Genomic DNA, 20,259 nt, shown 5'->3' with positions numbered 1-20,259 from the left:
TGTCGTAAGGGTATCATTAACCAAAGAATCCTGATGTTGGGTAGTCCAGTGCGCGTCTTTTGTAGTTTCTGGAAGTGGAGCAACGTAGGATGGCTATCACTCGAAGATTGATGACTAATGGGAAGGAACTTAGGATTTTCAAGGACTTACCCGCAATTACTTAAGTATATTAAAAGCAGAATGATAAATTTGTTTAATGTAAATAATATAGGACTTAAGAATTCTATTAAAAAAAAAGTCGATATATTTTTTATTTAGAAACATATTTAGATGAATAGTAAAAATTGCAATTGTGAATACAGTACCGTATATGTAGAATGATTTTTTTTATGTAAATATACTATGATGTATGTATGTTATACATACATACATACATACATATACCAAGGCACTTCCCCCAATTTCGAGGGGTAGCTGACATCAACAAATGAAACAAAAACAAAAAAGGGGACCTCTACTCTCTACGTTCCTTCCAGCCTAACAAGGGACTCAACTGAGTTCAGCTGGTACTGCTAGGGTGCCACAGCCCACCCTCCCCCGTTATCCACCACAGATGAAGCTTCATAACGCTGAATCCCCTACTGCTGCTACCTCCGCGGTCATCTAAGGTATCGGAGGAAGCAGCAGGGCCTACCGGAACTACGTCACAATCGCTCGCCATTCATTCATATTTCTAGCACGCTCTCTTGCCTCTCTCAAATCTATCCTCCTATCACCCAGAGCTTCCTTCACTCCATCCATCCACCCAAACCTTGGCCTTCCTCTTGTACTTCTCCCATCAACTCTTGCATTCATCACCTTCTTTAGCAGACAGTCATTTTCCATTCTCTCAACATGGCCAAACCACCTCAACACATTCATATCCACTCTAGCTGCTAACTCATTTTTTACACCCATTCTCACCCTCACCACTTCGTTCCTAACCCTATCTACTCGAGATACACCAGCCATACTCCTTAGACACTTCATCTCAAACACATTCAATTTCTGTCTCTCCATCACTTTCATTCCCCACAACTCCGATCCATACATCACAGTTGGTACAATCACTTTCTCATATAGAACTCTCTTAACATTCATGCCCAACCCTCTATTTTTTACTACTCCCTTAACTGCCCCCAACACTTTGCAACCTTCATTCACTCTCTAACGTACATCTGCTTCCACTCCACCATTTGCTGCAACAACAGACCCCAAGTACTTAAACTGATCCACCTCCTCAAGTAACTCTCCATTCAACATGACATTCAACCTTGCACCACCTTCCCTTCTCGTACATCTCATAACCTTACTCTTACCCACATTAACTCTCAACTTCCTTCTCTCACACACTCGTCCAAATTCTGTCACTAATCGGCCAAGCTTCTCTTCTGTGTCTGCAACTAGTACAGTATCATCCGCAAACAACAACTGATTTACCTCCCATTCATGGTCATTCTCGTCTACCAGTTTTAATCCTCGTCCAAGCACTCGAGCATTCACCTCTCTCACCACTCCATCAACATACAAGTTAAACAACCATGGCGACATCACACATCCCTGTCTCAGCCCCACTCTCACCGGAAACCAATCACTCACTTCCTTTCCTATCCTAACACATGCTTTACTACCTTTGTAGAAACTTTTCACTGCTTGCAACAACCTACCACCAACTCCATATAACCTCATCACATTCCACATTGCTTCCCTATCAACTCTATCATACGCTTTCTCCAGATCCATAAACGCAACATACACCTCCTTACCTTTTGCTAAATATTTCTCACATATCTGCCTTACTGTAAAAATCTGATTCATACAACCCCTACCTCTTCTAAAACCACCCTGTACTTCTAAGATTGCATTCTCTGTTTTATCCTTGATCCTATTAATCATTACTCTACCATACACTTTTCCAACTACGCTTAACAAACTAATACCTCTTGAATTACAACACTCATGCACATCTCCCTTACCCTTATATAGTGGTACAATACATGCACAAACCCAATCTACTGGTACCATTGACAACACAAAACACATATTAAACAATCTCACCAACCATTCAAGTACAGTCACACCCCCTTCCTTCAACATCTCAGCTCTCACACCATCCATACCAGACGCTTTTCCTACTCTCGTTTCATCTAGTGCTCTCCTCACTTCATTTATTGTAATCTCTCTCTCATTCTCATCTCCCATCACTGGCACCTCAACACCTGCAACAGCAATTATATCTGCCTCCCTATTATCCTCAACATTCAGTAAACTTTCAAAATATTCCACCCATCTTTTCCTTGCCTCCTCTCCTTTTAACAACCTTCCATTTCCATCTTTCACTGTCTCTTCAATTCTTGAGCCATCCTTCCTTACTCTCTTCACTTCTTTCCAAAACTTCTTCTTATTCTCTTCATATGAATGACCCAATCCCTGACCCCACCTCAGGTCAGCTGCCCTTTTTGCCTTACGTACCTTGCGCTTTACTTCCACATTTTTCTCTTTATATTTTTCATACTTCTCTATACTATTACTCTGCAGCCATTCTTCAAAAGCCCTCTTTTTCTCTTCCACTTTTACCTTCACTCCTTCATTCGACCATTCACTGCCCTTCCTCATGCTGCCTCCAACAACCTTCTTACCACACACATCACTTGCAATCCCAACAAAATTTTCTTTTACTAACTTCCACTCCTCCTCTAAATTGCCAGTTTCTCTTACTTTCACTTCGTCATATGTCATTTTCAACCTTTCCTGATATTTACTTTTTACCCCCGGTTTTACTAGCTCCCTTTTACAGCCACCTACTCTATTCCCCCACTCTTTTGCTACAACTAATTTTCCTTCCACCAAAAAATGATCAGACATACCGTTAGCCATACCCCTAAACACGTGCACGGCTTTCAATCTTCCAAACGTTCTTTTAGTTATCAACACATAATCCATTAATGCCCTTTCTACTACTCTTCCATTTACCACTCTTACCCATGTATACTTATTTTTATCTTTCTTTTTGAAAAGCTATTACTTATCACCATGTATGTTATAAATTGTATAATATAAGACCCAGGCCTACATGGCTGGCGACTATGAAGCGCGAGGTAGAAGATGATGAATGGGGAAGTACTGAATTAAAAGCTGAAGATAGAGACGACAGGCGAAATCTAACCGAGGCCCTTTGCGTCAACAGGCGTAGGAAGAGATGGTGATTAAATGTGTATTTCATAATAAAAGATTTTTTTTTTTTTTTTTTGAGAAGTGAGTGAGGCGAAATACCTCAGAAATTCCCGTTGGGCAAACTAGGAAAACTAAGTATGTTATCAGGGAAACCTATTGGTAACAGGTTCTGCATTCAGTTGCATTCTGAAATGTTCATGTAATTTTTCTTCTTTTAATTTTGAAATAACAGATAAAAAGATTCAACTGGAAATTATCCCGTTTTCTGTTATACTAACTTCTTTCGCGATGTCTTGTAAAAACGTCAATCTCCTAGATATGGCGGGACTTTTTACAGCATAGTCTACACTATAGTCAATTCTTTTTAGTGAGGCAGAATTGCACCCCCTCGCAGGGGGTGTCTTTTTAGCTCGGAAATGTTTCCTGCTCGCTGATTGGTGAGAGATGATAATTCTAACCAATCAGAGAGCAGGGAACTTTTCCGAGCTAAGAGGGCACCGCTGCGAGTCGGTGCAAATGCGCCTCATTAAAAAAAAATTGACTATAGTGTACGCGAACCGTTAAAATAACTGCAAAATATTTAGATATGCGCACACACTAAGATTCAAACCTCCCCCTTTCCTAACCACAACAAGGCAGTTTGGGAAATCTGTAGGATATAGTGGTTTCCGATTGTACCTCTCGGGGTACCCCTCTCACCAGGGTATGGCCGATGGGGTAAAGTCCCTGACTGGTGAACGCCAGACTGGGGTTAGAGTCCCGCTTAAACTCGTTAGTTCCTTTGGTCGCTGTAACCTCACAATCCTTGTGAGCTAAGGATGGGGGTTTTGGGGAGCCTGTAGGTCTATCTGCTGAGTCATCAGCAGCCATTGCTTGGTCCTCCCTGGTCCCAGCTTGGATGGAGAGGGGGCATATGGTTTATATGGTCAGTCTCTTGGGCATTGTCCTGCTTGATAGGGCAATGTCACTGTCCCTTGCCTCTGTCATTCATGAGCGGTCTTTAAACCTTTAAACCCCTACCCGAGGGACGGGGAGAGACCGCATAGCTAGGCCTGACTGGAAGGAAACACACACACACACACACACACACACACACACACATATATATATATATATATATATATATATATATATATATATATATATATATATATATATATATATATATATATATATATATAAATATATAAATAGATAGATAGATAGATAGATAGTACATAGCCAGATACTTGTTCTTTGTTATAATGTATAGGGGTAATAACTTTAATTTTAGGGCAAGATAAGGTCTCAACACAAGCATATGCTTTGTATGCTGTTTCAGAATTACAGTTCTCTCTCTCTCTCTCTCTCTCTCTCTCTCTCTCTCTCTCTCTCTCTCTCTCTCTCTCTCTCATTATCTTCAAGAGTACAATAGTAATAAAATCATGGTAAGAATTAAACTCTACGACCTAAGCAGATGAGATTATAAGTTATCATAGATAACTGAAAGCGATAACATGAATAGAATCATGGCTATAAAGGTTCGAATAGCATTTGAATACTTAAACATCGGTTTTTCTTACGTCAGAATACGAAAGCGTGTTAGGCTATCATATGGGTATTTCTATGGAAAATAGGGGGAGGAGGTGCAATGAAGGACCTTATATCAAGAGCATTAGGAAATTAACATAATTAAGTTATTTTATTATTAGGCCTATGTCCAGTAGCTTATGGTCGACTTGGCTCAATTTGGAAATTATACTGAACACATAAGAAACAAAATATTGAAAGAAAATAATATTAGATGGAAATAACCTATTTTAAATGAAATATTAATATACTTATACGGTCATTGTTGAAATTTAATGACAAAGATAGAAACTGTGAACCAAATCTCGTACGTGGAAAATTCCGTCTTTTTTCTGAATTGCAGAACAGGAATACCTGTTGCCAAACTGCTTTTTCGTTACTTCACAACTGCTTGATTTCAAGTTTCGCCTCCTGTAGGAAAATTTAGCTCGACTTCTTGGGGAAAACCAGAAATTGCAAGCAATGAGATCGGTGCTTCCCCGATCTGAAGAAAGGCAAGGTGAAAATTAGACTGATGTTCTTTTTGCTAAAAATGCCAGATGACGAATTCATTTATATTTATCTAAAAGGTGTTATTTCCGATGTTTTTATACATGATATGAATATCATGTTAACTTATATGAAACAAAACAAAGACATAAAAGGCGTGCTATTAGTACACGCTCCACAAATGCCGAAGGCTTCTGAAAAAAGTTGTCCGGTCACTTTGGTCCGGCTGTCTCGTCTGTAAAATGAGAGGTTCTAACCCTAATAATTTTTCTTGCCCACCACAACTTCCTCCCTTTGTCTCTATGTACTATCTCCTAATCGTGGACCCATTTATGATTTAAAATTATATGGGACTATTCTTGTAAGTTTTCTTGTTTCAAATGAAATATATTCAACTTTCTACCTTCTAAATACAGATATTTGCTTACAATTAACCTTTTGCCATAGTTCCTTTTTCAATGTCTAGTACCAACTCACACCGCTGGAACGAAACCAAGACTGGTTTATAGGCCAAATATTCTAAAATTAAATAGGACTCTTTATAAAAGCTTTTCTTCATCTAAGAAAATAATAAACATTGAATATTTATAAGTTATATTCGTTTTAACATAGCTTTATATCGTAGTTTGATGCGGGTGTTAGACGATCTACTTACACCAACAGGACCAGCATCAAGACACGAGTTCCAAGTTCTTCACTGTACTGAGGTATTCCGTTCTGTTACTAAAGGTCAAGGGACCGAGGAACTTACTTTTGGTCTGCTGTAGCATTTTTGTTACCTGCTTCTTTCTTTTTAAATTTTTGTTTTAATCAACTAATTGACCAACTGATAGTATTGAAATCGAGTTACCCATAATGAGTCAATATACGATGAAAATCAACACAATTACGTCTTTGAAAGAAATTTATTTGTACCTTGTCATTTGATATTTAATTGTAGTTGCTTCCAAAGTACGGTAATGTCGATATCAATCATGCCAATAAATCAATAAATTGACTATGGTTCGATCCCGACGTGAGGTAGAAATTTATTTTACTGAACATGATTGGTTAATATATATATATATATATATATATATATATATATATATATATTATGTATGTATATATATATATATATATATATATATATATATATATATATATATTATGTATGTATATATATATATATATATATATATATATATATATATATATATATATGTATGTATGTATGTACTGTATATATAGGCTATATTTATACTTTATATATACTTATATAATATATATACATATATATATATATATACATATATATATATATATATATATATATATATATATATATAGAGAGAGAGAGAGAGAGAGAGAGAGAGAGAGAGAGAGAGAGAGAGAGAGAGAGAGAGAGAGAGAGAGAGAGAAAATCGGGAAAATGATAATTCTAAATTGATTAATATAAGTAAAGTAAAATGAACACGTGCGGATTGTAAACACCTATATTAATCATAACATTTATCAGGGCAACGTTATTGCCTGGCCCTCCTTGGTCCTAGCTTGGGTGGAGAGGGGGCTTGGGCGCTGATCATATGGATGTATATATGGTCAGTCTCTAGGGCATTGTCCTGCTCGATAGGGCAACGTCACTGTCCCTAGCCTCTGCCATTCATGAGTGTCCTTTAAACCTTTAAAAAAAATATGTAAGAATTATTTTATCTCTCACTCAATTATTTTGAATAACCCTTCAAAAAATTGGTAACTTCACATGTCAGACGGATAAGATATACTTGGATGGTGCTCTGATGTTTTTATTGCTACAACAGTTCAGATACGTCTAAGGAATTAAATAATAATAATAAAAAAAACCTTTATTTTCATACCCTTCATAAAATGGCAAGTTGTGATACTCTTATCTACCAAACCACTCAATCTGCTCCAGATGAATTAAAAACTGGATTTGCGAATCCCTCCTACACATACACACAAATATATATATATATATATATATATATATATATATATATATATATATATATATATATATATATATATATATATATATATATATGTGTGTGTGTGTGTGTGTGTGTGTGTGTGTGTGTGTGTGTGTATTATTTTGGTATTTATAGAATACCTATATATATATATATATATATATATATATATATATATATATATATATATATATATATATATATATATGTGTGTGTGTGTGTGTGTGTGTGTATGTATGTATGTACGTGTCGGTGTGTATTTACATAACTGCATGAGTAATCAGGTTTTTTTTTTTTTAATGGTGGACTAAGAACAGCGGCCAAGGGAACATCAGTGAACACACTTCTGCAGCCTTTAAAGAGCTCACCAACAACTACTTTTTACATGAAATCGGCTGAAAACAAAACAAGCAGTAGTAAAGAATGTTAAAATAACTCTTATTTGCATTTATTTCAAAACTAGGACTTTTAAAGCAGGCCTTATAATAAGTTCAATATAAAAGATACAAACTTCTTGATCAGAAACCAATATCTGTAAAAGTACAGCATTTGGAATTGAAGGATATCTCAAGCACACCGGGTTCTTACAAAGGCCAAAGTCAAAATTTTATAGTGGAGTAAATATTTTCAGGATAATGTTAACAGAATATTGGGAGTTAAATGGCAGGACAGAATTAGAAATGAAACCATAAGAGAGTTTACTCTAGTGCCTTGTGTGGATGATATGATGAGGGAAAGATGGAGATGGTTTGGTCATGCTCTTCGCACTCCCCAAGAAAGATTAGTTCACCAAACGTTAAACTTGGCTCCACAAGGCACTAGCATAGCTGAGAACTATGAAGCGTGAAATAGGAGATGATGAATGGAGAAGTAATGAATTAGAATCTCAAGATAGAGACGACTGCCGAAATATAACCGAGGCCCTTTGCGTCAATATGCGTAAGAGGAGATGATGACGATAGATAACATGATAGCGGTAATCGGGAGGGCATCACATATTGAGCTCGAGTAATGTATTTAATTTGCTGTTAGGTTCAGAGTACAGAATCAAATACTTTATGTAACTTGAATCTATTTACACTGAACATGCGCTTTCAGTTTCATACTCCCACAAACTACAGTCAATTTCTTTTAATGAGGCGCATTTGCACCGATTCGCTGCGGTGCCCGTTAAGCTCGGAAAAGTTTCCTGATCGCTGATTGGTTAGAATGATCTTGTCCAACCAATCAGCGATCAGGAAACTTTTCCGAGTTAAAAGGTCCCCCTTACGAGTCGGTGCAAATCTGCCTCGCTAAAAGAAATTGACTATAGATTGTTAATAATCTTTGACTTTAATATTAACTTAAACCATAGCAACAAACAACAAAACATTAGACTTAATCTTACAAGCGGTCTTTCAAACACTTTAACATCTACACTATTTCTTTTACTAATAAACAAATCTCACATAATTATATAATCTTGAAATTTATTTTTTATTAAACCTTGTTTTACATATAATAATTCTAAAGTTTATCTTCATTTAACCTTGTTTTAAAAGAAATGATTATATTAAATTTTTCACTTAAAGATACACTTACTTAAAAAAGTTACAATTGACACACTATTTGCTGTTTATACAATTACTGGTCACATTTTGGCTATTATAAACCCTTTATTGATATTTTAAATTGGAAAATACGAATAAGGGAAAATGGATAGCAAAGGATAAGTGATAATACGTAGGTTAAGCCAGCAAGTTAAAAGTCTTGATAATCCATTTAACATTCTTTAATGGTCTAGAAGTACTTAGCACATTTTGCAATAATCTTCCCAATTATTATTATTATTATTATTATTATTATTATTATTATTATTATTATTACTACTACTACTACTACTACTACTACTACTACTACTACTACTACTAGCTAAGGTAGTTGAAAAAGCAAGGTGATATAAGCCCAAGGGCTCCAACAGGGAAAAATAGCCCAGTGAGGAAAGCAAATAAGAAAATAAAGAAGCGATATAAGAAGTAATGAACAATTAGAATAGAATATTTTAAAAACATTAACAACATTAAAACAGATATTTCATATATAAACTATAAAAAGACTTGTGGCTACCTGTTCAACATAAAAAACATTTGCTGCAAGTTTGAACTCTTGAAGTTCTACTAATTCAACTACCCGATTAGGAAGATCATTCCACAACTTGGTCACAGCTGGAATAAAACTTCTAGAGTACCGTGTAGTATTGAACCTCATGATGAATAAGACCTTACTATTAGAATTAACTTAATACTTAGTTTCAATTGAATTTACTGTATCTTCAGAAGTTCAAAATTTGTACATTTACTTATCAGTTCAGTAAGTTGACATACCCTATGTCTTGTTTCATAGATTTTGTTATCTTCTTATCTTATCTTTATCATATGGCACCCATAGGATGCATAGGGTCTCAATGTATTCACCCATATTTCTCTTTCCTGTGCCATCTCTCTGAGTTCAACCCAATTCTCAGATCCAGCCTCCCTTCGCATTGGCATCAGCCACGTTTCTCTTGGTCTACCACGTCATCTCTTACCCAGAGGCTTCCATTCAGGTACATCTTGGACTAATTCATCTTCCCTTATTAGAATATCTCCTTTTTCATAATCTAACTATATAATTCACGTTGGGCACCCATGACACCTCGCAAATTGCCGCATTTGTTAGATGTTACTCTTCTTAAAATATTTTATTTTGATTGTATACTTCTCTTGTAATGTATTCATTTCGTTATTTCCCTTCCGTAATGGGCTATTTTTTCCCTATTGGAACTTTTTGGGCTTATAGCATCTTGCTTTTCCAACTAGGATTGTAGCTTAGCTTCTAATAGTAATAATAGTAATAATAGTAGTAGTAGTAATGATAATAATAGTAGTAGTAGTAGTAGTAGTAATAATAATAATAATAATAATAATAATAATAATAATAATAATAATAATAATAATATGGTGCTGCCTTTTGATTCGCCAAATTCTGTACAATGTTTTATTCTCAAAGGCAAGAAATTTTGCACCAGTTGTTACAGTGCTGTACCACGATTGGTGCCCATAAATTAATATCTATCTTACAAGTGAACTGTATATTTTGATTTTACTGTGAAATGACATTCGATTTCACCTCCAAATTGTTTTTAGCATTTTAATTGCTTTTTCTGCACTCATTCTCTCCTTGAATTCTGTAACTATCTTTTCTATGTTATTTATCGTTATACATTTTTTTTTTTATTAATCGTTACTACATGATGATATTTCTTGTTTTATTAATTATATTTATAGATATAGTCCATTTCTTTTAGCGAGGCATATTTGCACCGACTAGCAACGGTGCCCTTTTAGCTCGGAAAAGTTTCCTGATCGCTGATTGGTTAGAATTATCTTGTCCAGCCAATCAGCGACCAGGAAACTTTTCCGAGCTAAAAGGACACCGCTGCGAATCGGTGCAAATATGACTCGCTAAAAGAAATTGACTATAGTTTCCCACCGAATTTATTCGGGACATCTCTCAATCGAGCACAAATTATTTGACTGAAAATCACCTTATAATAATTAATCCTATTTATCGATAATTGATCGATTTAAAGTTTTCTGGCATCCTGACATCTATGGTCATTGACGCCGATATTTATCGTTAACATGAACATATATCACAATCACACGTGATTTCAATCAATGTAAATATCACCCACGAATGGCATTTAATACCAAATTCTATCTTGGGAATATACATCCACTTGGAATTCATTTTATGGTAACATATTCTGGCCGGGTGGAGATTCGAACCCCCTTATTATCTCTCTTGATAGCTCAGTCGGTATAGTCTCTGCAGGCATGGTTATCGTTAACATCTTTACTTCTCCATATTATAGATACTTGAGTACTTTCTCTCTTGAAGCTCTAGGAAAAAAAAATTGCTTTTCCGAATCACGTGGGCACTGGCTGCTATCCGGCGACATTTCTGTAGTTTCTTGACGCTTTGAATGAGATCAAGTTCAGTACGTAGGAGACTTGGTATTTCCATAAATAGATTCTACATTGCATACGCTTTGTATATGATCAAAATTTAGTTTGTATATCCTATATAAGTATGCATAATTACTTAAAATGGAAAATGGAAAGTCAAAGGCACTACGTTAGAATTAATCGATGGTGTAAACTATGTGCAAAGTTTGTAATTTCTCATAAAACATCCTTTTTATCGTATTAAGGAAAACTTTGGCGGGAGGAGTGGTGCCAAGATGCCTTCCGGAATCTTACTAAAATATTATTACGAAGATTAAAAGATATTTTTTTTTATTTGTGTATTATTTACGATATATATATCAACACCATCGAAACATCATTAGTGTTCAATTAAGTGATAAAGTTAATTAAGATAGATTAATAGTAATTTTAAATTTGGTGAAAGTTTTTTTGGCAACGTTGGTTGTTTCCGTGCTTTAAAAACGTTCTGCATCTTTGGTCATCACAAGTTAACAAGCCTAGACCTAGTCTCAACTCTGCCCTTCGGCTGTTTAGGCCATTTTTAAGGTTTGTGACTTTCCTGTTTTCATTAAGGGTTAAATGAATAGCATTTTATCGGTTTATTTAGTATTTATTTTGCTAGAAGCGCGAAATAGAATGTTAACTTTAACACATACCAGGATAAATTAAATTAATGCAATTTAAAAACGTGCGTGCGTGTGTTGGTTTGCTATTTTTTTTATATATATTTCTATTGCTTGAATATTTGTGTTAAAAGAATGTGTTTGTTTCAAAGAATAACACATTTGTTAACTGTGCGTGTTACGTAGAGAATTAATGTGTAAAATGTAGTTATCACATATACAGGAAAATTTAGTAGGCCTAATGGTTGAGGCAATTAGTTGTTATTACCAAATCATTATTTATTGTTATCATAAAGGGTTAAATGAATAGCATTTTTTCGTGTTATTATTTTTTGTTGGAAGCTCAAGATAAGTTGACTTTGAAATTGATGAAACTTAATAACGTGTATGTGTGTTTTTTTTTTTTTTTTTTTTTTTTTTTTTTGGGGGGGGGGGTTTGCCCAGGCTGGTTTGCCATTTTTTTATACTTATTGTCTTGATTCTTTTTTTTTTTTTTTCTTAAGAATACGTTTGTCTTTAATTCAAATTTGGCCATAAGGAATAAAACATGGCCCCACTGTCTGTGTAAGTAGAGAATTAATGTGTGAAATATTAAGTTATTTACTACAGAAAAAGGAACATTTTGTAATGGGCAAATCTAATATGACATGAAAGGCTTAATACCACTTCTTGATGATATATATATATATATATATATATATATATATATATATATATATATATATATATATATATACTGTATATACTTAATACAACTTCTTAGTGAAATTATATATATATATATATATATATATATATATATATATATATATATATATATATATATATATATATATATATATATATATAGAAAATGCATGAGAACGTTAATGTAGTTACAAATTAATATAGTTAATTTGTATGTTCTTCTTATTGTTTCTCTAGTCATTCATAGTAGTATAGTAGGCGTATATTTTGATTTTAGTTGCTGTAAAAATATTTCTTGAACCACGTGACGTGTGTTTTTTTTTTTAAATAAAAGGAAAAAATAAAACTGCACAGAAATTCAATTTAATACTGTGATGCACTTTGCTCCTCAAAATTTTTATTCAATAACACAATTCTAGTTTCTTCATTTGTTTCAATATTTTTCGATTGATGTAAACTAAATCGGGAATCATACTTTTATGTTTCTAATGACACCTTCCACATTTGCATGGAATGTTTAAATAATCGTTGTCATGGCAGGGTTTCAACGAATTTATATATATATATATATATATATATATATATATATATATATATATATATATATATATATATATATATATATATATATATATATATATATATATATAAAATCTGCATTGCTACGTATTTCCAGTCAAGGTTTCAGCTTGTCATTTTAGCGAAATTTTTCAAGTCTCGACACTACATGATAGATTTTAAACATATATATTTTAAACCTACTCTTTTTTTTTCCTTGGACGTGTTGAACAATATTTTTCCCGGGAAGACTCTCTTTTCTGAGACAACGTGTAAAATGTTTGACAGGAAACAGTAACCTCATATAAAAATGGGTAAGAGGTGATGACAGGGAGAAAGAGGGGCACCAGCAACCCGTTGAGATACTACCGCGAGAGAGTTGTGGGGTCCTTTGACTAGCCAGACACATTGGGTCCTTCTCTCTGATTACGGTTCATTTTCCCTTTGTCTGCCTATACACTGACTAGTCTGACCTATTCTTTACATATTCTCCTCTGTACTCATACACCTGGCAACACCGAAATTACCAAACAATTCTTCTTTCACACAAGGGGTTAACTACTGCACTGTATTTGTTCAATGGTCACTTTTCCCTTTCTAAGGGTAGAAGAGGCTCTTTAGCTATTGTAAGCAGCTCTTCTAGGTGAAAGACACTTCAAAATCAAACCATTGTTCTCTAGTCTTGGATAGTGCCATAGCCTCAGCACCATGGTCTTCCACTGTCCTGGGTTAAAGTTCTCTTGCTTGAGGGTACACTCGGGTGCACTATTCTATCTCATTTATCTTCCTCTTGTTTTGTTAAAGATTTTACCGTTATAGTTACTGTTGTTTTAAAATATTTTAGTTTTCCTTTTTGGCATTTCCTCAATGGGTTATTTCCCCTGTTGGAGCCCTTGGGCTTATAGCATCTTACTTTTCCAACTAGGGTTGTAGCTTAGCAAGTAATAATAATAATAATGATAATAATAATAATAATCTTTCCTCACTGGGCTATTTCCCCTGTTGGAGCCCTTGGGCTTATAGCATCTTGCTTTTCCAACTAGGGTTGTAGCTTAGCAAGTAATAATAATAATAATAATAATAATAATAATAATAATAATAATAATAATAATAATCTTTCCTCACTGGGCTATTTCCCCTGTTGGAGCCCTTGGGATTATAGCATCTTACGTTTCCAACTAGAGTTGTAGCTTAACAAATAATAATAATAATAATAATAATAATAATAATAATAATAATAATAATAATCTTTCCTCACTGGGCTATTTCCCTTGTTGGGGCCCTTGGGATTATAGCATCTTGCTTTTCCAACTAGGGTTGTAGCTTAGCGAGTAATAATAATAATGATAATAATAATAATAATAATAATAATAATAATAATGCAGTGAATCACAATTCGATCATTCCTATGGTAAATCTAGATACTGTTGATTGGCTACTATGTAATGACGTTTGAAATACGCGGCTCTCAATTGGTTATCAATTTAATACGTTTATTTAAGTGTGTCCGTCTTCTGGCTATTGACTTCACTAAAGATTATTGTTAAGGAAATATTCAATAATAAGGAAGAATAACCTTTGACACCAAATTTACTAAAGTAATCAGTCGTACAAAATATATTTATTTGCATATATACTTTTAGGTATATTAAAAAGTATTAGGTAATCAAACTAAAAAGTTTGAATAGAATTCGAACGGTGTTGTGTAGTACAGTACATAACAACCGAATAACTCAAAACACTGAAGTTTTCTCACGTGTCAGTGCCTTTGCCCGGAGGGCTGAGTGATTCTTTCATCAAATTCCAAACTATTTAGTGATGTGTGTTTACCATAATCGCCATTGTGCCTCATTCAGAAGTTCACTAGCAGAAAAACGCGTTTTGCTAATTAGATTACAAACCATCTATTGATAAATGGCCTTCACACAACTTTGGAAACAGTCACGCCCTTATCAAAGTAGCACAATAATTTGTTTCATCGCATAAATTTCGTTAAATACGGTGATATGAAACGTTTAATATTAATATATCGAAAAGGAATACTTGTGAATTGCAATTGAATTAGCCGTTAGACATAAAACAGTTCATTAGCTGTTAAAACGTTAATTTTTGTTTTTGTTCTAGAATTGTGACAGTTACCTCGTGTGCCAACTATTTGACATTTTTGTTCTCGCGAAGCCCTTTTACCAATATTGTATATTGCTCAAACCAGGTAGCTTATAATGAACCATTTTAGTAAAATTATATAGGTCTAGTATAATTAACGCGGTATGTTCCTGATATAATATCCTTTAGTTTAAGTCAAGCTAAACCTTTCAAAATGTTTATATTAAATTGTACTTTCAGAATGGAAAATTGCAATAAAATTGGTCTTGAATAGTAGTAGGTTCGTAGGATTCCATTTAGATTTTGATTACAATGTTCTTTAACTTGCACAGATCATTTGGTAATTTATTACATATGGTTTAATTTAGGGAAAAATAATTTATTATACGCTGTTGAATAGTTTCATCTTTAGTATACAATGAATTTGAGTATGCCCCCGTATGGATCGAAATAGGCCTAAAAACAATTATTTTTTTTTACCACTTAGTATGCGAATTTCCAAAATATATTATATTCGGAAATGCTTTCTACTCCATCTGCTGTCCTAAATCAGAACCCTCGATTTAATGCAATAAATATCTTAAGCTCATTGTAAAAATGACTCTGAAAATGACAAAAGTGAACTTTCAAGCTATGAGGACCATCAGATATTTGACACCGGTAGCAGCCGTGGACCCTCCCGGTTCGCCCCTTACTAGGCCAGGGAACCCTCCCGGTTCGCCCCTTACTTGGCCAGGCAACATCTGCACTGTTGGCAAGTAGAATTTAAAGGTTTAACTTACTGTTATATCGGAAATAGTTATTTATATTAAATTACATATTTTTTTTGTTATCAGGGAAACATACAAAAAATGAATTGATTACTATAAGCCTACAGAAGGAAACCTACAGTAGGATTTAAGTAAATTGTTATTAGTCTGAAGTTTTCAACGGTGTTTATTTATTATTTAAGTAAATTATTTCTGGAATTTATTGAAAATATATAGGGGTAGATAATCTGTTGTATTTCTATAGATAGGATAGGCCTACATGAGCCTTAAGCTCTGTAATTGGATACACAAATCTGACCAGCAAGCATTAGGACTAAGCTTTAACCAAGTGCATATAAACATATCCTTGCTATTATTAGATGAATTGACTTTATTGCCTATGTAGCCTAGAAATAAAAACAAAAGGTTGAATGTAGTTGGTTGGGACAGGGTGAGCTATGCAAGTAATAGCAGGGGACCCAGGAGGTGTAACTCTCGTGACAGGTTTGGGTTCAGCTCCTGGTAAGGTTAGGTAGGGAACCTTAGGCTAGGTGGTGTTCTTTTGTCTTTACCTTGTAAAATTTGGTTTTAGGAGACTTTGTACATCAGCGGCCAGTGCCTCCCGTGTGTATAGAAAATAGACACCAACTAGCCTAAGCTCCCCCCCCCAACCTAACGGGGTTGCTAATGCCCCCTGCGACCCCCGTTTCACTGCTGTATTCTTAGTCTGCTGTCATCACACATACAGGTAGCGGCTATCATATACTGCACACCCCCTGATTTTAAATTCTGTCCCAACGAACTACAAAGGCTCCATCGGCTCATCGTATACTTAGTCATATTTTCCAGCGTACTTCTCCCCCCTTGCAATCCTCCCTCCTTTTCATAACCTCACCCATGACACCTAAAAACTTTGTGTGGGGAAAGAGTTAGATAAGGACAGCTGTTTAACCAAGCCACACCACCAAACCCTAATCAGGGAGCTGGGCTGGTTTTTGTAATTTGACAGACCAACATAATTCCCCTAATTTTAACCTTAATGCAATCATGTCTAGAATATAAAGTGTTCAGGCCAACTTCAATCACACTGCAAAAGAGAAAAAGCAAAAAACAGATTAATTATGGCAGTCAAAGCGAGGGAGAGCACAGACAGGTCTGTTCTCTTCCCTAGCCAAAAGTAAAGTGAAGTATTCACCGGGGTGTGTGTGTGGAGGGGGGGGGGGGGTGGAAATTGTAGCCTAGCTACCCCTCCCTACCCCCCGCTAACTATCGGCGGGGTAGTAAACCCTCGTTAAAACTTTTATGGCTCGTCATTTAGCTACGGTTTGTATAGTTAGGAAAAATACCAATTATCTACGAATTTGTCATGTTCAGATAGTAGAATAGGGGAAGCTATCTAATGTAACCACACACACCTAACCTTAATTAGATTGTCATATTTTCCTTACCCAGGAAACTTCCCGTTCCTAAGCTTTCCTATGACATTGTAAAGGTTTGGATTGGGGAAAACATGAGAGAGTAAAATAAGGTAAACTGTCCATCTTGACCCGAAATAAAGAGACTGGGTTACTTTACTTACTTTACTTTGATGGCTGCTTTTCCGATCTCATACAGCAGGGGAACCCCACTCTCTACAGGACCTCCACTGTCGTTTTACCTTGTTCGTTCACAGTATTTATCTTTACAAGTCACATATTGTTCATTTACCGTTAAATCGTCACTATCAAAAGACATGAAATAAGAAAGTCTTCAGTTTCCTCTTGAAAGCCTTAATGTCTTCAATCATTCGAATGTTTCGTGGGAGCTTATTATATAGTATCAGGGCTGCATATTTAAAGGCTCTGGGGGCCAAAGTGGACATAAATCTAGGTTCCAACAGTTTGAAGCCATCTGAAACTATTCTTGTGTCGACATGATTTGTTGGCTGCGCAATATGTGGCAATTCTCTTAAGTATTTTGGACGACTGGTTCTGATAACTTATTGGGTTATTGTACATATTTAAAGTTCAATTCTCGCCTTAATCAGCAGCCAGTGTAAATCAATTAGTATAGGGGTGAACCTTTCTCTAGGTGGGACACCTTTTATCAGTCTTGCTCTGTTTACTTATTTAGAGAGGGTGTTTATTTTCCTTGCAACTTCCCCTCTCCCTTCCTTAATCTCGGCTTTGGCGTTACAAAAACTCCTATAACAAAGGGAAAAATTTTGGATAAACCATTTAGGCTATGCCTGTTACCCTTACCGTATCCAGAATAAGAAGTTCGAGATGGTGATTTGGCTTTATGGTGTGTGTACTGTATTCCATTTCTACATTAAGCGGCACAAAATATTCTCAACATTTATTGTGAAACATACTGATACAAACTGCAGTCCTAAAAGTGATTACTTTTAGCTACTTTCTGCTAAAAAAATAACAATCTGTGTCTCCGATTCTCTAAAGTTTGCATAAAACTTACTGAAACAAAAAGTTACAGTGCTCAAATTGAAGAGGCCTTGCCGTTAACCTAAGTTTTCTGAAAAATAATAATACCAAAACCCTAATATCGCAAGAGGGTCTGCCCCTCTCTTTTATTCTTCTCCTGTACTTCTCTTTCTCCCTATTTCCTTAATCTTTCCCATCCCGAGTACCTGCCTTTGAGCTATAAACTGGATGGTATCCAGGGGTACTCTTCCTTTCCCCATATTCCCCACTTCCCTATTGTTATTCTTATGGCTCTATTGAATGATGTTGATGTTTCTGGAATTATGAATTTCTAGAATTTTAGATTATCAGAAAAGCTTATGGTAAAATAACCAATCAGGTTTGTGTATTATACCCATTCCTACAACTTGATATGAAAAAGTCTCTTATCTCATTCACAATGTATCGCTGGGAAACAGAATCTGAAGGGGAGTCCTGTCGCATGACTTCAACAATTAATCTTAGGAACTTGCAAAAATTCCCTGTGACTAATATTACTCAACAGCAAATATTAAAATAATTGTTAATTTTTAATACTGTATGTTTTAATTATTTCATGTTACAGTATTCAGGTTAAGAAATTTCAGTCACAAAATATAAAAAAAGTTTCTTCCCATATTTCCATTACCACAATTTGATATGAAAAACAAAATATATTCTGGTATTTTTGCTCACAAAGTAACCTTAAAAAACAGAATCCATTTAATATAAAATGTCAGGCTCTGATCTTGGATGTTTGATGTTAAAAGTAGTTTGCTTTTGTTTCCAGATTCAAGAATAATTGCAGAAGACGAAAATGGCTGAAGAACCCAAAGGACTCTCCGTAAAGGAGGCTGATGCTTGTTGTGTTGAGCCTCATGAATCAACGAAGGTAATGTTTTACTAGCACTGTATCTAATGCATTTTATGTGCCTTATTGCATTTCATGTTTAATGTAAAGCATAAATTGTAGTGTATGTATATTTGCATAGTGCTAGTATGCAAAAGTACATACATACAGTACATACATATACCAAAGGCACTTCCCCTAATTTTGGGGGGTAGCCGACATCAACAATTGCCCCTTGTGGCCGCGGGGGCATATAAACAATTAGAATAGCGCCAATGTTATCCCTGCGTATCGTAAGAGGCGACTAAAAGGGACGGGACGAGGGGGCTGGGAACCCCTTCTCCTGTATAAAAATCCTACGAGGCAGGTATGCAAAAGTATGCCAGTATTATCCATATGTTCCTGTACAAACGTAAACCATTTTACCATACCTTAGAAGTGTTTATTCCTAAGCGTATAAAAACCTTTTGTCCTCTTAAATTGCAATACTTTGTCTTCAGGGTTGCTGGAATGGCCATTGAATTGTTAAAAACAAAGTTGGTTACAGACAAGTGATGCAAAGGGAAATCCCCATCCAATTGCAGGTCACATAATACTGTAGTTAATTTCATCTTTGACCAGAGAAGGGCATTTCTCTCTAGACTGTTGGATCTTTTCTTACATTTTTTGAGATAAGTGTTAGTTTTTTATTTTTTATTTATGGACGTTCTCACTTACAGGTATGCAGAGGCGAACTGAAAGGTGAAGTGAATTTTGTCCCTGTGAGGATGCAAATCCATTTTTTATGTACGAAGCAAACCCCCATTTGGAATATCGTTTCTCGCTCTTTTGATCAAGAAGACCAGCAAGGGCATAACTCATTTCGCTCTGTGGTTGTTTCTCCGTCTCTGGAGGAAGTCTCTCAGTCAAATTGATTTTCACCCTACTTGCAAGCCCACTTGTATAAAAGTTATTTATCAAGCAGGCTCACCTAATACTGACAGTGTTCCCCCGATGATGATCACCATGTTGCATTGTCAGATAGTGTTCCTAGTGCTAACTTTCTTACAAACCCCAA

The 20,259-nt window shown here is 35.1% G+C and overlaps 1 protein-coding gene across 3 annotated transcripts in view; it reads left to right on the top strand.

Annotated features, from left to right (window-relative positions):
- The first annotated feature begins 9,653 nt into the window (after positions 1 to 9,653).
- Positions 9,654 to 20,259, top strand: part of Glo1 (Glyoxalase 1) — a 49,963-nt gene continuing 39,357 nt past the window's right edge. Inside the window, exons 1-2 of one of the 3 annotated variants that reach the window (XM_068380605.1) lie at positions 9,654 to 9,765; positions 19,143 to 19,244. In XM_068380605.1, coding sequence (XP_068236706.1) covers positions 19,170 to 19,244 — 75 coding nt within the window. In that variant the 5' untranslated portion in view covers positions 9,654 to 9,765; positions 19,143 to 19,169. Of the gene's footprint in view, positions 9,766 to 15,672; positions 15,920 to 19,142; positions 19,245 to 20,259 lie in introns of those variants that run through there. The other 2 variants (XM_068380606.1, XM_068380604.1) reach the window with 2 other exon arrangements.

The sequence above is a fragment of the Palaemon carinicauda genome, chromosome 9, assembly GCF_036898095.1.
Source record: "Palaemon carinicauda isolate YSFRI2023 chromosome 9, ASM3689809v2, whole genome shotgun sequence".
Lineage (NCBI taxonomy): Eukaryota > Metazoa > Arthropoda > Malacostraca > Decapoda > Palaemonidae > Palaemon > Palaemon carinicauda.
The sequence above is the reverse complement of the archived record's forward strand: the minus strand, read 5'-3'. Positions and strand labels throughout refer to the sequence as shown.